The sequence below is a fragment of the Protopterus annectens genome, chromosome 1.part1 (assembly GCF_019279795.1).
Source record: "Protopterus annectens isolate FY-2018-M chromosome 1.part1, PAN1.0, whole genome shotgun sequence".
Lineage (NCBI taxonomy): Eukaryota > Metazoa > Chordata > Ceratodontiformes > Protopteridae > Protopterus > Protopterus annectens.
In genome coordinates, this window is record NC_056726.1 from 1,091,349,680 (window position 1) to 1,091,369,967 (window position 20,288).

General features: G+C 41.7%; 1 protein-coding gene across 1 annotated transcript in view; it reads left to right on the forward strand.

The window, feature by feature from the left end:
• Nucleotides 1–20,288, forward strand: part of PDIA6 (protein disulfide isomerase family A member 6) — a 512,967-nt gene that overhangs the window by 20,418 nt on the left and 472,261 nt on the right. The window contains exon 2 of the mRNA XM_044080139.1: nt 19,580–19,721. Within this exon, the coding sequence (XP_043936074.1) occupies nt 19,580–19,721 (142 nt within the window). The remainder of the gene's footprint in view (nt 1–19,579; nt 19,722–20,288) is intronic.

The window sequence follows — 20,288 nt, forward strand, 5'->3', positions numbered from 1 at the left end:
GCTTCCTTTGGTTCTACAGTCCTGAAAAATGTACTCCCGTGAGCCATTTAGGGTGCTAGGGACGCTACCCATCAATAAAGAATGAATGGCGAGATTGAACAACTTCACATAAAGAAGTTATGTACTCACCATAATGTTCCATGTGAGTTGTTCCATCTCGCCTTCATTCTCCCATCCCTCCCTCCTTCCCCTACCTGGCTGACTGTTGACCTGGAGACTGACTTCATCCCGGTTATTCAATGTTTCTTCCTGTCTGGGAAGATTAGTCCTTTTACTAGGATATGGTACACGCAGCAAACAAGATCTGAGGTAATTCCAGCAATGCATCATGGGATAATGGGCTTGGTCTCTAGCTACTGGTAATTCTTTCAGCTTTGCTAAATGGCCGGCTCCGAACCCATCAGTGAGGAATGAAGGCGAGATGGAACAACTCGCATGGAACGTTATGGCGAGTACATAACTTCTTTTTTTGTGGACTTCATAGGAGCATGTCTGGACACTACTTCAACTCAGGCCTATCTCACACTGGACAGAATTACAAGTTTAAGATGATGTATCAAACAGATTCTAGCTATCTCCGCTCCCACGTCAAATCTGGTGCTCAGGACTTTGGGCTCTGACAGCCACAGTAAATCTGTTACCCACAGCATGCGTACACACGAGTATTGCAGTAGACACTAGCAGTCCAGTGGTCATTACACAAGCATCCCTTACACCTTATGATCAAGCTGTCACAGGTATCAAGCGACTCCCTTCTTTGGTGGCGTCATTCCCCAGAGGTCACACAGGAACGGCCCTTTGTTCTTCCCCCATCCCAATGATACACTGACCACAGATGCTTCCCAGAGGGGGTGGGGTCATTTTCTGGGTCAGACGGTCCGAGGTATGTCGACTTCTCAATAGGCCAAATTGCATACCGGCATTCTGGAGATGAGCGGCCCTTCTAGTGTTGCAAGCAATACACATCTTTCTCTAGAGACTGTTGAGGTACACTCAAACAGTATGTCATTAGTGTGGTACATCAACAAACGGGGGCAAACCAGATCTTGCCCATTGTGTCAAGAAGAGATGAGGGTGTGCCAGTGGGTAATCTCTACCATCTGTTTTCTTACAGCAACGCACATTCTGCGGGTGACCCAACATCCTGGTGGACAAGATCAACCGAGTTCTTTTGATGCCTCACAGGTGGTCCCTGAATCAGTGACAGATATGATTTTCCTCAAATGGGGTCAACTCTGCTGCAATCTATTTGCTTCCCCTTCAACAACAAATGCAGCAGTTTCTTTTCCTTGATCCCTCGTCAAGGACAGTCACCAAGGGATGCTTTAGTCCTTGATTGCACCCCCCCGGTCTGTTTTAATCTTTTCCTCCAGTTCCTTCAATTTCTAAATTCCTACAGAAAGCATACAGGTTGAAGAGCAAAGTTATCCTCATTTCCCCCTTCTGGCCTCTTCAAGTCTGGTTCACCTTTCTTTGGTCTCATCTGATTTGCCCACTGGTGATTCTGGATCCAGTTCCAGACTACTGTTTCACCCCTCAGAGCATACACCCCCAGATCTCTAAGGACTGAAATTAACCTCCATGGTTTTTCCAACTCCAGCGATGTTTTTTCCAACTCCAGCGATGGCAAGACATTCAGGCTTTCATCTGAAAATTAAATCTACAAGAACAACTGGAAGAGATTTTCCTTATGGGCCCAGCAAGAACAAATAGATATATTTTTATTGCTCCCATTCAGAAAGTTTCAATTAGCAGCTCTTTCCATTCTCTATTGGAGAAAATTCATCATCTCTGGCTTTATCTAAACTTTGGGGTCTGACCATGGTTTTACAAGCTCTAGTTCTTCCTCCTTTTGAACTGGTGGTTGAGGCAGACTTAAAATTTCTTTCATGGAAAACAGTTTTTCTGGTGGCTGTCACCTCCAACAAGAAGGCCTTCAGAGCTACAAGCACTTTCCTTTAAACCCCCTTATCTAATCTTTCACAAAGATAGTTACTCTGTGTACTGTAGAACAGTGTGTGTGTTGTAACTTTAAGAAGCATTTCCAAGTGTAGGCACATGCATATAAATGTGCACGTGCAGGCAGCAGTGCCATTTTGAGAGAACAGTGTGTTAACAACGTATGAGTGTAGCAGTCAGTCTCTTTTTATAAGTTTATTAAAGTTTGTTACGAAGCCTCAACCCTGATGTGTTTGTATATAATAAAGCTGCTTGAACCCAACCCACAAATGTTAGTCAGTTTTATCCTGACCAGACAGGCAACATGGTGTCAGAATTGGGATTAAGAGTGCAACTTCTTCAAGCCATGAGGTGCAGAGTTGACAGTGAAGGTATATTGAGCAGGTTGGGTGATGCACTGCTCAAACGATTAAAAAAGGGCAAGAAACTAACTTCAGGTAACCGAAACTTGTTTATTTTGCAAAGAAAACGATAAGGAGCATTTGGAAGGCACAAAATGCACATCAGAAATGCTTATGTTGGGTTCAGAATTATCTCTGGTTTATATAACAAGCATGTTTTAAAGTAAAACTAGCACAAGAAAAGTACAATGAGCATGAGGTCAAATGGACATAAGTACAATAAAAGTCCAAAATAAGCTTAGAAAAGCAAGGCAACTGCTTATCTTTACAGTTATTTTGAAAAGTACAGTCAAAATGCAGCCCTTTTGAAAAAGGTTCTTGTGCTGTGTACATGTATTCAGAGTGACGCCATTTCAAAGTGTTTCTTAAACTGTACAGAGTTAAGTTTCTTGTGCTGTATGCAGTTAATTTGCGAAGTGCATTCATTTTGAAGTGTGCCTACAGTTGTTTCGCAAAGTACAGTCTTGTCAAAGTATTTCTTACACTGATAAAGGTGTTTTCGCAAAATACAGTGATTTTCACAAGTGTTCTTGTGCTACGGAGACTTATTTGGCAAAGTGCAATTGTTTCAGAGTCTCTTGTGCTATTGGGCATAATTACACGTTCTGGCATAAAGTTCTGGCATGTGTGTGTGTGTGTGTGTGTGTGTGTGTGTTAGTACATAATAAACCACTTTTACTATTGTGTGTTGATATGGCAGAGGCATTTCGTAGACCTAGTCGACTTGTGTTTGATCATAATATTGGAGAGTATTTGCGCAGGTATATGATATTTTCATGTAAGCAGCTTTTTCTGACAAAGATGCATGTGTAAGGGTGTATTTCGCTTAACTTAACGGGGTCAGAAGCCATTGAAAGAGAGCGTTCATTTGTGTATGCACCAGCAGTATATGCAGGAGAGGGAGGAAACCACCATTGTTGTGCTGGCTGAATCAAGAAAGGACCCTGAGTGCTTGAAATGTGAAACCCCCAGACAAATGCTCTATTAGAGAGGCGCCTATTTTGTACATAAGAGACCAAAAGCCAAGAGAGACTTTTGCAGCTTATATCACCGACTTGAGAAATAAAGCTAAACATACAGATTTGGTAATTTGAAAAATGAGCTGATAATGGACAGGCTTGTGTGTGGTGTTAATGCTGCAGTGAGAGAGATTTTGCTTCATGACAGTGATTTAATGTTGAGCAAAACTATAGAGATTTGTCAAATCCATGAGCTTACCGAAAGGCACACCAAGTATGCTTGCAAGTGATGAGCATAGTTTCAACAGCCTCTAGAACAAGCATAGACAAAATGCAGCATGTGATTAGCAGAAGCAGGTGTAAGCACGTGACAGCTGCAGCCCCTGCAGGTTTTCCAGGGACAACCTGTAACTTTCCACCAAATTCTAAGACTAGCTCAGCAAAATGGACATGCTTAGTACAGTATAAGGGTGAGTTAGCAAACCCAAGTCAAGTCATATTGTACTGTTGTAATTGTGGTGCCAATTATCATGAGTCTAAAAGATATGAGTGCTTAGCATTTGGTCAGCAATGCCACGAGTGTAAAAATAATGGAACCACTTTCAAGAGTTTTGCAAATCATGCAAGCCTCATTTGGTTATTAAGAAAGGTCGCTGAAAGAGGCAGGTTGATCGTGAAGAAAGCTGCAGCCCTACTTTCTATGTAGAAAGCTGCAGCCCTACTTTCTATGTAGATGGTGTATCGGTGGTCGGTGTAAAGGTTAATGCAGTAGATTTGTTGGCAGGGAATGAAGTGTTTTGTACTGTCCAGACCAATGGTAAATCCACAGAGGTCAAAATAGACACTGGTTTCAGAGTGCAATGTTATGTCGGCAGAAACATTTGCTAGAGTAAGAGGTGGTGAACAACCTGATGCTGGAAACAGTTACAGCTTGCAATTCTATGTAGTCAGAAGACTTGTGCAGTCATTATTGGATCTCAGAGACAGTTTTGAGAATTAAACTTTGTCACCAAAGAAGTCAGCTTCGCTGATGGTATTTTCTCAGAGTATGCTGATGTTTTCGACAGATTAGACAGGCTTCCATTTGTATACTCCATGTGGTCAGACTAGCAAGGAGAGTTCCAATAGCTGTGCAAGACAAAGTCAATATTCAGTTAGATAAAATGGTTCAGCAAGGTGTGATTTGTCCGGTCAGAACCAACTGAGTGGGTGTCTTCCATGGTAGTTGCTCTTAAGAAAAGCTCAGAATATGTATTGACCCAAGAGACTTGAGCAAAGCATTAGAGAGAGCTCCTCATCCTATGCGATAGTCAAGGAGGTCGCAGCCCTCATGCCAAGTGCCACTGTTTTTTCTGTCTTGGATGCAGAGTTCATTTTGGCAAGTAATACTTGATCACAGATCTTCACTACTGACTATATTCAGCACACCATTTGGTACGTACAGATTTCTTAAATGCTTTTTGGAATAAATTGTACCAGTGAAGTCTTTCAGGTGCAGTGGAGCAAACTTTTTCGAGTTATCCGTGTGGTATAACAGTTGATTTACTGGTTGGAGGTAATGGAGAAGCAGAGCATGACCGAAACCTCAGAAAAGTTCTGGACAGAGCATGTGAAATGAACTTGAAGTTCAGTCCTCTGAAATATAAATTCAGGCTACCAGAAGTTGGGTCATTTATTTACCAGTACAGGCTTACGATCAGACCCTTTCTAAGTTTAAGTTACTAAGTCTCAAACCTGATGTGTTTGTATGTAAAGCTGCTTGAAACCCACAACTGTGTTTTATCCTGACCGGACGAGTGACATGTACACAACCCATCTTTCTTGCCCAAAGCAGCTACAGAACGTAATATAAATCAATCTGGTCAATCTTCCTGTTTTCTTTCTCAACTTTCAAAACAAGGAAAGTATATGCTCCACCTTCTGGATATTCATAGGCAGTTACATTTTTTTTACCTGGACAGGACTAAATCTTGCAGAAAATCAGAACAGCTGTTTTGTATCGTTTTCTGATACAAGGAAAGATCACCAAGACTACTCTTGCCAAATGGTTGTTTACTCTTCCAAGAACAAGCCTTTACCAGGCAAAATCAAGGCTCATTTTACAAGATCTATGGCAACTTCTCAGGCTTTTGGGCCTAGAGTGTTTATTGATGACATTTATGCAGCTGAAACTTAGTCAAATTCCCATATCCTTGTTACAGACTAAGTTGGACATTATCTCCAGGAATAGAACTGCCTTTTTCTCTGCAGTATCCTTCCATGAGGGCCACCCTAGAGTTGTTGAAGCTGGGACTCTGTCCCATGGGTTGAGGAAGAATGACTGTGGCAACATCAGATGAGCAAGTTATGTTCTTGTCATAAAGTTCCACCTGTGCTGTCACTGCATTCTTCCTCAACCTTCCCTACTTCCTTCACCCTGTCCATGACTGAGACCTGTTGGATAATGTTTTAGTAACCACATTTCCTGCTTGAGCTCCTGATCTCTATTCTTTGCCTTTGGTACACATATCTTTATAAGACACTTCTATTTCAGTTTAAATGCATTCGTCTGTACAGGATTGCTGCAAACTCTATCTGAGGTTGGCTGAAATGAGGCATTATGGGTAGGATGGGAAGAGCTCGAGCTTCGATTTTTTTCACCTTGGAAGACAGCCAAGTCGGACCAGAGGGACAGAGCCAAGACCCACAAGTTGAGGAAGAATGCAGTGACAACACAGATGGAACGTTATGGTAAAGATATAACTTCTTTATTTCTAACAGCAGTACCTTGTAGTAAAGTATGCCTTCATTCCTCTTCCTGAGGAGGGAAAACTGGCTTTCATTTGAGTCCTTCTGTAGCACTGTTGGCATCTGTTCGGAGTAGAGATGGATACTGTGTAGTAGCAGGCATGTCCATTGCTTTCTTTCTGGTGTTTGACTGCTGACACCCCACCCCACCCCTTTATTCTGTCATTGAGAAGTACAAGACCATCTGCTAGTCTGTTTGGCATTTTCTTTCTCTCTTGTAACCAAATTGCTCTGACATAATAAACAAAATCTTTCTTGGATTTATAGGCGAAGAAACATTTTTAGCTTAGCTCTGCTTCCTGTTTGTCTTCCAGATGTGCTATTCCATAGGTATTTAACTATTCTTGATATAGCTATATTTAAATATTTTTCATTTGTAGTGGATTGTTTTGTTTAGGTCTCACCTGCAGCGCATTAGGAATCTCTTCTATAAAGTAAAGTGTTTAAGCACTACCTTTGCCCATTAGGAAGATAGTGGTCAGTCCTGTGGTAAGTTTCCTATTCCACTGGTCTGAATTACACTTAAAAACAAAACTTGTCTGTAATCTTACTTAAATATGTGGGGAGTCTGTTCCTCTGGGATTTGTATTTGTCCCTCCAGACCATTGTGTTTATCTTGCAGAAGAGGTTAAGGTCTCTGGACAAGGTATATTTAGTAACATTTGATTTGCGGATATGAATTAGATCCATTGGTTCTGAATCTGTGGTTACTTGTAAGCTAGGTGTAGCAGTCTGTAAGAGACGAGTGTAGTGGCAAGAGTTTTAGGTAGTGCATGCAAGTCCTGTCTTTTGAACCTGATGGGCTTTTTGAATAGTCACTAAGGCATTAGACTGTGATAAATCTGTTCACATGTCGTACCAGAAGTTGGCCAAAAGCTTCAGTACCATTTTACACTCTGACATAATTGAGTAAACTGATTCAAATGAATGTAAGCCCTGATGTTTCCTGTTTGATACCAAACTGCCTGACCATTAGAACCTAGTCTTTTAGTGCTGCAGGCCCACACTCCACTAAAAGAATGGTTGGTTATCAGTGCTGTCGACAGACCACGATGCTTTGCCACAGATGGCCTGCACCCGTTGCCCCTAGGATTTGGGAAACTGGCTAAGGCTCTTGGTGCCCCTGTAATGCCTTTTTGTAGGCAAGGTTCAAATAACAAATTCCAAATTCACCACCGTAACAGGAACAGGCAAGCAAAATGAGGGTAATGCTACTCAATGCTAGAAGTCTAAATCTCAAAATGCACTCACTCGAGGCACTCCTTAAAATGGAGAACATCGATATCTGCAGTGACTGAGACCTGGTTCAAGGTTCCAGAGAGCACCCCTGCACTACCAGGCTATAACTCGTACCACACTTTCGGTTATGTAACCTGGACCGAAACAACAAAGGCGGAGGTGTGTCCATGCTCAGCATAATGCATCAGAGGTTATCCAAGTGCAACTAACTCTGGGCAAAACTGCAATCCAAATTGTAGCTTGATACAGATCCCCCACCATGCCCGAGGATTCCCACTCCTCTTTTTTTGATGTACTGGAAAATATTGGGGTTCAACCAAACACCCTAATAATGAGCGACTTCAGCTACCCCACCATTAACTGGGAAAACTACTCGTGTACCAACTCCCCACCAGAATCAACTTATCCACACCCCCACCAGGGGCAACAATATCTTTAGACCTAGTCATTACCAACAGGAGTGACCGGTGTTCCACACTTAGTCAACTCCTCGTTGGTCCGATCTGACCATAAGCTAATCACCCTTTATGTCCACATCCCACCCCCACCCCCATTAAGGAAACCACAGTAAAAAAAATTTCTCCAAAGCCAACTTCATGCTTCTTAAGACAGAAGTGGTGAACTTCATGACACCCATGCAGATGGACAATACAGTTGCAACTGCTGAATCCTACACAAATGCACTCTATAAGCACTTACACAAGTGCATGGATCGTGCTATACCAAACGGAACAAAGACGCTATCCTCCAAAAAAAGGAAGCCAATCTGGTGGTCCCCTGCCATAAACAAACTGTACAACAGAAGGAAGAAACTGTTGCAAAAGAGAGTAAAATTCCATGAATGGAGGAGCTCCCTGGTCAGCCTCAGTAAGAAGCTGAGATCCCTTATAAGATCCTCCAAAGCTAGCTACGAAAACAAAATTGCCACTAATTCTAAGGACAACCACAAAGCATTCTATAGCTATGTCATGAATCTCGATGGCAACACCCAGATCTGCTCTGAGTTACAGCAGAACAACACGAAAATTACAGAACCAACTGATATTACCAACATCCTGGCAGATAGGTTCAGTGCTAACTTTACCCCCCCTCTCACGCCCTAAAGGGCCCATATCTATACAGGAAGAATGCATAGTCCCTGTAATCACAACTACGCAGGAAAAAGCTGCACTCTCTCTAAAGCCAAAAACAAAGCATCCATGGGACCGGACAACATTCCAGGCTGCGTTTTACACGAACTTCAGAACGAACTGGCTCCCCACTTAAGCACCATGTTCAATAATAGCCTCGCATCAGGCTTTGTGCCCACTGAATGGCGCACAGCAACAGTTATCCCACTCCACAAAGGGGGAGCCACCACTGATCCTGGGAACTATCTGCCTATTAGCCTGACGAGCCTGGTCTGCAAGGCCATGGAAAGTATCCCCATGGAACTCATAAAGACATTGGTAACCTCCAAACTCTGGATCCCACCCAGTTAGGGTTTGTGAAAGGCAGATCATGCCTCCTGAACCTGATCGACTTCTTCTTTGAGGCAGTCACCAAAGCCGTAGATGAGGGTAAGGTGGTTCACACAGCCTATCTTGACCTCGCCAAGGCTTTCAACACCATCCCCCATTCTGGAATTATAGCTAAACTCACTAAACTAGGTATAAATCCCTACGTCACAAGATGGGTTGCCAACTGGCTCACTGACCGAACCCACACTGTAAAAGTTGCAGACTCCAAATCTGACCTCAGAGTGGAGTACCACAGGGTTCTGTCCCGAGACCTCTCCTGTTAGCCTGTACTTCAGAGAAGTAGATACCAAACACAGAAGGCCTCTGGCTAACGAAGTTCGCAGATGACTGCACACTAGGAGCCATAGTAAAGTCCCCAAATTATGTGGACGTTCTACAGAAGGACCTCGCTGAGTAGGATGCCTGGAGCCATGGCCTCGAGCTCAGTGCCAAAAAGTGCAGTGTCATCCCCTTTGGTAAAAACTGTACCCATGAACTACCACATAGGCAGCAATATACTTAACACTGAATGTGTGATAAGAGACCTTGGGACCCCGGTGGACAGTAGTCTCTCCTTTGATAGTCACATTGCCACAGTAGTCAGGAAGTCCTATGTGGCACACCTCATCATAAAAGGGTTCTCATCCAGGAATAAAGAGGTCCTTGTTCCCCTGTACTCGACACTCATTAGACCCATTATAAAGTACAATGCCCCCTTTTTAAAATGTACCTTACAAGACATCAGCAGCTGGAAAGGCCACAGAAGTACCTCCCAAAGAAGATTACTGGCCTCAAACAAATGCCCTACACTGACTGCCTCAAAAAACTCCAGCTTTACTCCGTAGCATATCGCCTATTCCAAGGTGATCTCTGCCTAACATATAAAGCTATGTCAAACCCAGAGCTGTTGGACATGCTACACCTAAAGAAATCCCAATCCCTCCGAGCTACATGCTCTAGGGACCTAAACCTTGTCACCACAATAAACAAGACATGCTGGAGGGATAGATTACTGTCCCAGAGACTTCCCATACTCTGGAACAGGCTACCCATCTATGTCAAGTAAAGTTCTTCATTAGCACTCTTCAAGAAAAATCTTGAGTGGATGGGAAATAGGAAATACACCCCGGGGATCACTTCTGTGTCTCTGCTCGACAGTGACACAGGAAGATAACTTTCTTGGGTGGCGTAAGCCAGGGAACCTTGTTGGCTAGGCTTACGTAGGCCCTTGGGCTGATAGCCTAGTACCTACCTATGAACCTATGGTCCTGCATCCACTTCTGTTTTGATATCTAATTAATAAAGCAGACACCATAGTCCTGCATACACTTCTGTTTTGATATCTAATTAATAAAGCAGACACCATAGTCCTGTAGCTCAGTTTGCCAATTCCAATAAAAATACCCCAGATGATCTATGTGTTCTCTAGAAGGGCCTAATGCATGCTAGGCTATTGCTAACAAGTGGTGCTTGGGCCACTTCTCAAATTAAGTATCAAAAAATACAACATTGTGCCCTTTGGCAAACCTGGGTGCTCCTTCTCCTATTGCATACGTGACGCCCCTGGAAAATTGACTCTGTTATTGGGGACTTTGGCACCTTCATTGATAATGAACTATCCTTTGGCCACCATGTGACCACCTTTGTTAGGAAATATTTTTTTATATAGCCAGACTAATCACCAGGGGCTTTTCTTCTAGATCCAAGGAAGTAATCAACACCTCCCCCCTCAGACCAGTAATAGAATATTATGATCCCTTTGGAATGTAGTTGAATAGGCGTATGACTTTGCCAAAAAAAAAAAGTTGTGCCGTGTTTGACTTTGGCTGCTTTAAAGCATGCTGTCTTTTCCATTTCCAACCAACTGTTGAAAGGAGATCTTCACCTTGCCTAAAAAGCCTTGACAGATTTGGTCAGTTGTAATCTCCTGCACTTCAAGACTTAACACCACCCTAAGCACCTGCTCAAGACACCTAAATTTCCACTGAAACATAAATTCTGACTTGTATTTTCTATGAAAGAACTCCATCTTACTAACATCTTTTGTGGAGTTTCCACCTGGAGGTTAAGCAGAGTTGCTCCATGACTGTTTTGAAGCATAACCACCCCCATTTGGCCTCTCTCTTTATTACAGAAAATGGCTGAAACCTAGGTTGGGGCCTGGTATTGATTCATGTCTTGTTAAATGGATGGAATTGTTGGCTGATCTACAAAATGGATGGAATTGTTGACTAATCTACAAATGATCCACTTAATTAACTGTCCAGTAGGAATCTGTAAGGGCAAACATGCAAAAGGGTGCTAGATCTCTTTCCACTTCTTTAGGTCCCCACCAGCAGTGACTGGCCATCCCCTTCCCATCGTCTTCCTCCAGGTCTTCTGGGTAGAAAGTTGTGCAAATTTTCTTTGACTCTTTTAGCCAAACAGACTGATATGTGGCCCCTTTTTCTGCCATAACTCAAGCTGAAAGACTGCAACATTTTGTATAAAACCTATACAGAGAGGTAAGAATGCATAAAAAGGATGACATGAAAATCCAACAGGATGCACAGCACAAGGTGGTATGTACTCTGAAGGCAGTGAATGAATCTGGTCGTCACCAAAGCAGGCTAATTAGCATCTCAAACTGTTGTATTTGTAGATTTCCTTGATATATTCTGCTTTTCCTCGAAAGGCAGCAAAATTCTTTATAATCTTCACTACTTGGATAAACAAGGAGGCCAAACCCCCTTTTCCCCATCTTGATCAATTCTGGAACTCAGTACCTGACAAAGTAAGAAGAATCTCAGATTCTCCTGGATTTTCAGTCTTTTTTGTTCCAATTGGTTGACACTCTGCATTACAATTGTTGATATTTCTGTAGGGAGCAGTCTGTAAGACGCTGCACATCCAAGTACTTGGAGCATCTAGTTGTTTATATACATTTCCAGTACTCCTCCACTGCAGAATCTAGCTGTGTTGTATGGTATCTTGTCCACAGATCAAAAATATCCTCTGAGTGTGTCTGTGTTAGCAAGTGTGGGGTATATTCGCTGTGACTGCCAAGCACCTTCCTGGTGTGGGTATGTACATATATGCACATTATATATTGTACACACACACACACACGCGTGTGTGTGTGTGTAAACATGTATATAAAATATTTATTAGCGTGTGTGTATATTTTTAGCCTTGTTGCCCCTTTGCCAAATTGTATATGGGAAAACACCTGTGGTAACTAAAATCTCCATAAGAAGTTTTATGAAACAGAAACATTGGAAGAACTTGCATACTTTAAGCAGGTGCTTATCACAGGGCGTGCTGAGAAGATTTCTTGCCGGGGGGGGGGGGGCACGCTGAGAAGTTTTCAGTTGGATTACTGAACCAGTAGCCCTTGTAGTCCTTCAGGGATATCATTTGTGTGTGTTGGGGGAGGGGAGTGTTACTGTGTTTGCTCTGCCTCATGGGTTCATAGGCTAGTACTAGGCTAACTGCCCTTGTGGGACATTTCAAGCCTAGCCAGTTACCTCTTTGTAATTATCAATTCCTGCACTTTTTGTCTGTAAGGTAAACACCTTAGCCGTTATGCCAACCTCCCACCATTTAAAAGTCATGAGCACTTCTCAGACGTGATCTCTTCTTATCTTTTCATGCTATGAGCAACTCCTTTTCCTAAAAAGAATAGATGGTAAAGCAAGTGCCAACCTGCACTATTACATCAGCAACACCAAGTGGCATGACTGGTAACTAAGCCATCATATCACCCATTTCTGTAACAGGCTGCCATTGCTATCAAGCAGAGTACTTCCCTAATAACCTTTAAAACAAGTCAGTATGACCAGATTGGTGATCACAAATTTTCACTGAGGATGTGTGGCTGTCAGTACCACATGCACTTGGTTACTCTTGGGGTGGGTGGTCTGCTTTCCAGTATTTCTGACTACTGACTATATGTGAAAGCCAAAGTAAACTTTATTGTCTTTCAGAAATCTCAAGTGCAAAAACTGAATGAAATTCCATGTCTCCAGACTCAATGTGCAGACAACTTAGACTATTTTCACAGACATTTACACACAACACCTAGCTGTTGCATCACGGACATGCAGGGAAGACAGACTGATATTGCACATAATTAGAAATAAATTTTAACACTTTTTTCGAAGTGAACACTTGCTTGCATGAGACTTCAGTATTGCACTTGCTTGGTTATTGATCTTTGCAGAGAAAAAGACATTTGAGTATTGCACTGTGGACATTGAGTATCACACTATGGTTAAAATTACTAATTCACAACATGTATTGCAGTGAAAGAAGAGATTTTACTGCATTGCTACTGCCCTAGATAGTCTACAAGTTACAGTCGTGGTGAATATTGTACTTGGTATTAGATGAGACTGGTAACAAGGTTAATGCACAACTTTGAGACGGTTGCTACTGATCCAGGTGGCCATCATGGAGTGTAGTGGTTACTAGAGCTCAGCACCCTAATGACATCAGGGAAGAAGCTGTTCCTGAATCTCTCATAGTTTTGCAGTGTCCGCTTTGGAAGCGCTTTCCGGATGATGCTGCCCTAGATAGTCTACAAGTTACAGTCATGGTGAATATTGTACTGAGACTGGTAACAAGGTTAATGCACAACTTTGAGACAGTTGCTACTGATCAGGTGGCCATCATGGAGTGTAGTAGTTACTAGACCTCAGCACCCTAATGACATTAGGGAAGAAGCTGTTCCTGAATCTCCTAGTTTTGCAGTGTCCACTTTGGAAGCGCTTTCCGGATGATAGCTGCAGGAACAGTCTGTAAGCAGGGTGAGTGCAGTCTTAATTATTCCTCTGGCCCTGCTGAGAGATCTGGATAAGTACAAGTCGTGAATAGGTGGTAAGGTGGTATTAATGATCCTCTCATTTTCTTCACCTCTCTCTGGAGGGGTTTGTGCTCAGAGGTAGTGCAGCTTCCATACCATACTACGAGGTTGTTCATCAGGATGCTTTCTATAGTACCTCTGTAGAATGTACTTTATGTACAGTGATGATCCAGTTCACTGTTTTCTAGTTGGTGCAAATCCCAGCTGTGCAACACTGAATGTCTGAGGTATGGCTTATGCTCTTTCATCTACTCAGACCAGTAGACCCCTCCAACAGCCTTTTTTGCAGTAAGAGAGGAAAGGTAATATACTGTTTGCATAGCTAACATCTGTGCAGCTACACTCCCTACCAACCGTTTTCCAATTTATCTCAAGCTGTTATCCATTGTAGCAGGGCATTACATTTGCTTACTTCTAATATTTGTAATGCCGCAAGGGTTGTGTCTTGATCAAGACACAACCATACATATTCCATAAGTTGTGGCTCCCTCCCACACTTGTAACTCTCAGTGCTGAGTGGTCATCCTTGTGAGGGAAAATCAGCAGTCAGAATGAAGGGTCTTTAGTACTTTTCTGTCTACTTGTGAAAAAGTAGCTCCAAAGTCTTCACAAAAGCAGCAACAGCATTCAGCTTGTATTCTGGCAAATAAGTTCCCAGGGGTACTGCTCCACTTAGGATTATTTTAAAGGGAAGTATTCTGTTTTACGTTGGCTTTTTAACAGTGTTGTCCTTTTAAGAAACCCAGTACCGTTGTAATATCAGAAGTTTTCTATCAGGAACCGTTATTTTTAGCTGTAGCTAATTTGGGGGATATTTTGGTGAGAAAATGTACCGCTTAACTAAACTTTGTATATTTTTACAATAAAGTTTATTGCCTGAAAGTGTTTTATTTGAGCAAGAATTTCTACAGGGTATGTTAGCATTTGTGTTCACTGTGTGACAACTTGGTGTGCCTGCTTATGTGTTACATTGTTTAAGGTTTTGTATTATTTGTGTATGTAAGAGTGCTCCTTATGAATGCTGTTAGAAAATATACCTCTCTTCAGTCACAGCATGGTTATGTGCTCACTCCTGCTGGTTCAACTTTCACTGTTCCTATAAAGAAAAAGAACTAGAGAGCTATTTGCTGACTCTATGGGCTTAGTTAGTGCTTCGGCCGATTGGTGAGTGACTCTGCAGAACTGTGCTGTCTTTGGCTGGGAGACATGGCAGGAGTTTATTCACAGGGTAACCAAGGAAAGAGACCATTAGACCTGTCAGATGTCGCTCATAAGAGCTGGTCTTCTTGCACACGGATTTCTGTAAAGAAAATATTGCATACTGTTTATCTCAAGGAAACTACAGTTTACAGGCTATGAATTCTGGTATCCTGAAGCCGCTACAAGTGAGCATCCCCTTGATTCTGGTTATGACAGTTTGGGTTTCTTCTCCTTCAGGTTCTTAATCCCAACTTTCTGACTAAAGAAAATATGATTTGTTTTCCTTATGTGGAGGCCTTGTTTTTTAATTAGACAATAGACTGGATGAATGAGGTATTTTTATGGTGACAAATAGTTTTTCCATGAACTGAGGAGATGCATGTTACAAATGGATATTCTTCTCTTCTCTCCTCTCCCATTCCTCCTAAGCTGTCAGCTTTGGAGGATGCATTGAAGGATGCCTATAATCATCCTGATACCCAGCCTTCATTCCCTTTAAAAAAGGGGGGGGCATATAGGATGCATAAAGTGTTTCCGACAAATAAACTTACTTTTTTCTCACCTTGGATCAGACCCAGCTGGAATATCCACTGCTTCTACTTTTGGGAATAAATTTGGTATTGAACAGCAACATTTCACCTGGTGACAAGGAAAGCAAGCTGTTAGACCATGTAGGTAAGAGAATATTTTCTTTCTTCACTTGGCTTTCAGAATTTTTAATTATCAGGCATACATGTGGAAGTTTATGCTTTGTTATATGAATAGTCTGAGGGAACCTGCTACTTTTCTTCCAACAATATTTTTTGAATATAACTGCTTTCTGCCTTGACCCATGTATCCAGATATGCTTTGAAGAATGTTTATGATTGTGCATGTGCTGTGTCTAGGGCTGTTGCTAAGTGTTGAGAGGGTATGCTTGGGTACATAACCAAAAGTTTAATGTAAATAAGTCTGAAATCTTAAATTCTGCTTTAGATAAGGATGTATTGTTTGGCTCCTCTGCAACCCAGGTTCTCAAACAGTTTGTTGAAAGACTGTGATTGGTTCAGAGAGTTTCTAATATTTTTTCATGTCCCCACAAAACCAGCTGTACTCTGGCAAACAATATGCTAAAAAGAGATGGCCACAGGGAAATAAGAAACAGAGGTCCTTTCAGAAACAGGCCAACAGTACAAAGTGACTATGCCAACATTATTTTCCCCACTCCCTCTCCTCTGGTCGTACCTTTTCAGATCTGCCCCACAAACTGTTCCTTAACATCTCCCTTTGGTAAAAAGATTGTCTCAGACTCTTGGGTGTTTTAAAGTCAGTACAGCAGGGTTGCAGGTGGCATTGGATACAGAAAGCTTTCAGGGGAATCCCTCCCCATCCTGTGAACCAAACAGAATATTTTCCTCTGGTTCTTCAGTCTTTACACACCCATAGAGTCCTAGAACCCAATGCCTGCAAGTCAAAGGGGCAAAGGCTTCTGTTCCAGAATGTTTCTGGTACCAAAGTAAGAGGCCTGTTGGAGACAAGTACTACATCTTTCATTTCTAAACCTTTATGTGAAAGTACCAATGGTGAGAATGTTGGCTTTACAGAACCTGTTACTCCTCATTCTTTCTATGAGTCGGATGGTAACTCTTGACTTAAATGAGGCTTGTTGCCATAGGGTTCAAGAAATTTCTAAGGTTTTCAGTTTCTGTGTCACATTATCGGTTCTGTGCATTATCCTTTTGGATTATCTACAGCTCCAAGGGTATTCATGAAATGCTTAGCTCCAGTCCTAGATTAATACAGACTAAATGTCATTCACATTTCTTTTCTTTTTATTTAGATGACTTATCTGTACAGAGTCTTTAGCCAAATGTCAAGAGCCATTACCATGGGTTATGCCTGTTTTGACCAAGCCGGGCTTCCAGATAAGTGTTGCAAAATCCTCCTTGACTTTCTCACAGGAGTGTATTTCTAAGATGCCTTTTAGAAACTTCTATTCAAAAGGCTTTTTTGACACGAGAATGAATTTTTACCTGGAATCTTTACTGAGCCTCTCCAATTAGTCTCCAATTTCAGCATTTCAGTGGAACCTAGGGTTTCTGGCTTTTATGATTTTCAGTATTCTCCTGCCCAGGTTGCACACGAGCAAGAGGTGATGGTCGACCCAGCATGTTCATCCTTGGAGCATCTAATTCTAGGTTTGTACTTTCTAAAGATGGAACTGCATTAATGGAAGCAGCAAATTCAGCTGAATCAAGTCTTCCTTTCTGTCCTTGGACCCTAAACCAATCTCTCACCACAGATGCTTCAAATTTTGCTTTGGGATCAGGCTCCATGGGGGTAAAAATAAAAGGCCTGTGGAGTTATTCAGACAGACCAAAGATGTTGGCTGTGATTCATGCCGTGAAGTCTTTCCATCTCCCATAGTTACCAAGACCTCATAAAGTAATTACACACAATACTAAAGTTATGCAGTAGATAAGCAGGGAGGTATACGTTCATACCCCCTATTCAGGCTGGCTATGATGGCTTGATAAGTTAGCTCTTTAAGATGCTTGAAAGATGAAGGAATGCTATAGCCTGTCAGAGCATACAAGCTAAGCAGGAGCAGGACATTCCCTCAGGAATAGAAATGTGAAAGAAGACTGTGCAGAGATAAGCAAGCCATCTAAATAAATGATCTAGTTGTGGGGAACCCTTCAAATAGATTTGCTTGTCTCCTTTCAAAACAGACAAGTAAAAAAAAATTGTTCCAGGACTCTTTGCAAGTAAGCTTGGAAAATACATGTGCCTTCATTCCGTTGGCAGGGAATGTACCTTTTTGTTCCACTGGTATCCAGGGTTATTGTGAATATTCAGAAGGATACCCTAAAAATCATTGTGATGAATCCTGCAACTAGACAAAGGCGGTTACCACAGTATTCCTCACAGACTGAATCTACTCGTACAAGACAGGGGGAGTTTGATATATCCCAGTCTGAAGCAGTTTCAACTGACAGGATGTTTCAATTCTGATACTGTTTAGGCACTTCTTTCACAAGGACATGCAACAGGTACTAAAGTAGGCAAGAAAGCCTGTACTAGAAACTCGTTTAAGAAAGTGGAAGTGATTTTGTAGTTGGTGCCTAACCAATAACCAGGGGCCCATCAGGGATATTTTACCACTGTTTTCATCTTGTGGCCATTTCAGCATGTCTGCCCACGGATCCCTCTTTTTTTCTATGTTTGTGGTAAAACAGTTGCTGAAAGGAGTTTTTACCCCCGAGACCTCCTTATAAACAGGTTGCTCATCCTTGGGATCTCAACATTTGTGCTGTTGAAGTTGACACTGTCACCTTTTAAACCTGCTCATTAAGCTGATTTAAGGTTTTTGACTTGGTGCAACTGTACTTTTCATTGCTTTAACGTCTGCAAGAAGAGTATCTGAGTTCCAAGATCATGGTGCATGAGCCTTCCCTCATTCTACAAACTGCCATATTGGTTTTGGAGTTTACTTTGAATAGAGCTGTCAGTCTCCCAGTTTTCTATTCAAAGCCTAACAACAACAAAACAACTGTGCGAAAGAGTTCTGTATACTCTGGTATTAGCTTGACAGAACTAAGTTCTTAAGAAGTAAGGAGACAATCAGCTTTTCTAAACGGACCATTTTCAGGTGCTATTGTTTTTTGTTCCCACCATGGCAAATCCACTATTAGTCTTGACTTTGATGACTTACTTGAAAGAAGTTGACTCCAGATGCAGCTTCATTAATATGTGCACATACCTTTACAAACAGATTCCAAGTCCAAGTCTAGCTTTGGTAGGTCTATTATCCTATGAACCTATTATCCTTCCTTTTCTAAGGTTGAATAGGCTTTGGTAGTCTGCACATATATTTTAAGTTACTGCAGCAATGAGATTGATGATAACAGTAAAGTTGTGTAAGTTGCATTTACCCACAGCAGTAGATGTTTGAATTCCTGTGTGTTATATGTGCTTTTGTTTTGTTTTGTTTTTAGGATTGTTAGGCTTCTCTCTCTCTCTCTCTCTCTCTCTCTCTCTCTCTCTCTCTCTCTCTCTCTCTGTCTCTCTCTCTCTCTCTCTCTCTCTCTCTCTGTCTCTCTGTCTCTCTCTCTTGGCAAGAAAGTTCTAAAGAAGTCTTCGCTCTTTACTGCTAATTTCCCTCCTTTGGGCTGGCCAGTCAACAGTCCGAGGAAAGGTGTGTGTTGGGGGGCAGAGCTTTGTGAAGCTGGTTGAGCCTTTCCTAGGCAGGGTAACAACCATTGTAGCCTGGAACATCTACTGGGATAACAGCCAAAAGCATGTTTAGTGTGGGTTTGAAGAATTTTATAGAAAATAACTTCCAAAATATTAAACATATGCATCAGAATGTCTCATTTTGGCCATGGTTTGTCAAAAGCTGTAAAAAAAAAAAAAAAAATTCATTCAGTGGGCATAAGGTTTGTATTTTTCAAGGTGTGGGCCCGTTTGTCCTCTTTGGTTATTTAAAGGGTCTTGTTGGCAGCGTTTTTAGTGTATTTTTTATAATCTGTTTTTACAGAATACTTACGGTCTTGCATAAAGTCCTTTAGAACACCCGGTTAATCAGTCAGAGCAATCTCAAAGGTTGCAAAATTTGTAAGTAGGCACGAACATTGTGTGCTTGGGGAAGGTTCTGTGTTCTAGTGTTTGAATAGGTGATTGTGATGTTTTAATTCTTTTGTTTTGTTTTAGGTTCACTGGTTTGCACTTTTTTTCTGACTGTGAATGGCCTATATTCCTCTGGTGATGATGTTGTAGAGCTGACTCCAACAAATTTCCACAAAGAAGTCATGCAGAGTGACAGTTTGTGGCTAATAGAGTTTTATGCCCCTTGGTAAGTGAAGTGCTTTAATTATGTTGATGCATCCATTGTTCAAGTTTTGTTTTATTTTCAGTTGCATTTTTTGGTTTAGTAAAACAACACTGTATCAGACATGTATTTATTTATTATTTATTTATTTGTCCATCCATTAATTTATCCATCTATTGACCATTATTCACCATAGACTAATCTCCTCTTCTCATGGGAGACCGGAGATAGTATTTGTACTACCAGGGGAAATTTGCCAGGACAGCAGTGAACTTCCACTACATTTTTTTTCAGTAGGTGACATGAGCTATTTTACATCCACCTGAGCTATCACCAGCTCAGGCAGACGAGACTTTGGCTTAACATCTCATTTGAAGGATGACACTCGGGAGTGCAGCACCCCCCCTTACATGTGTGTATGACTTCTGAGACCCTTTTGATTCCTTTCCAACAGTACTTTTCCATCACTCCATTCAAGAGCTTTTTGTAAAGATCCCCACATGCTAACTACTTAAGTATGGCTGAACAGCACACACACACACACACACACACACAGTCCAGTTTTTTTTTACTACTTCAGTAGTTCAGATC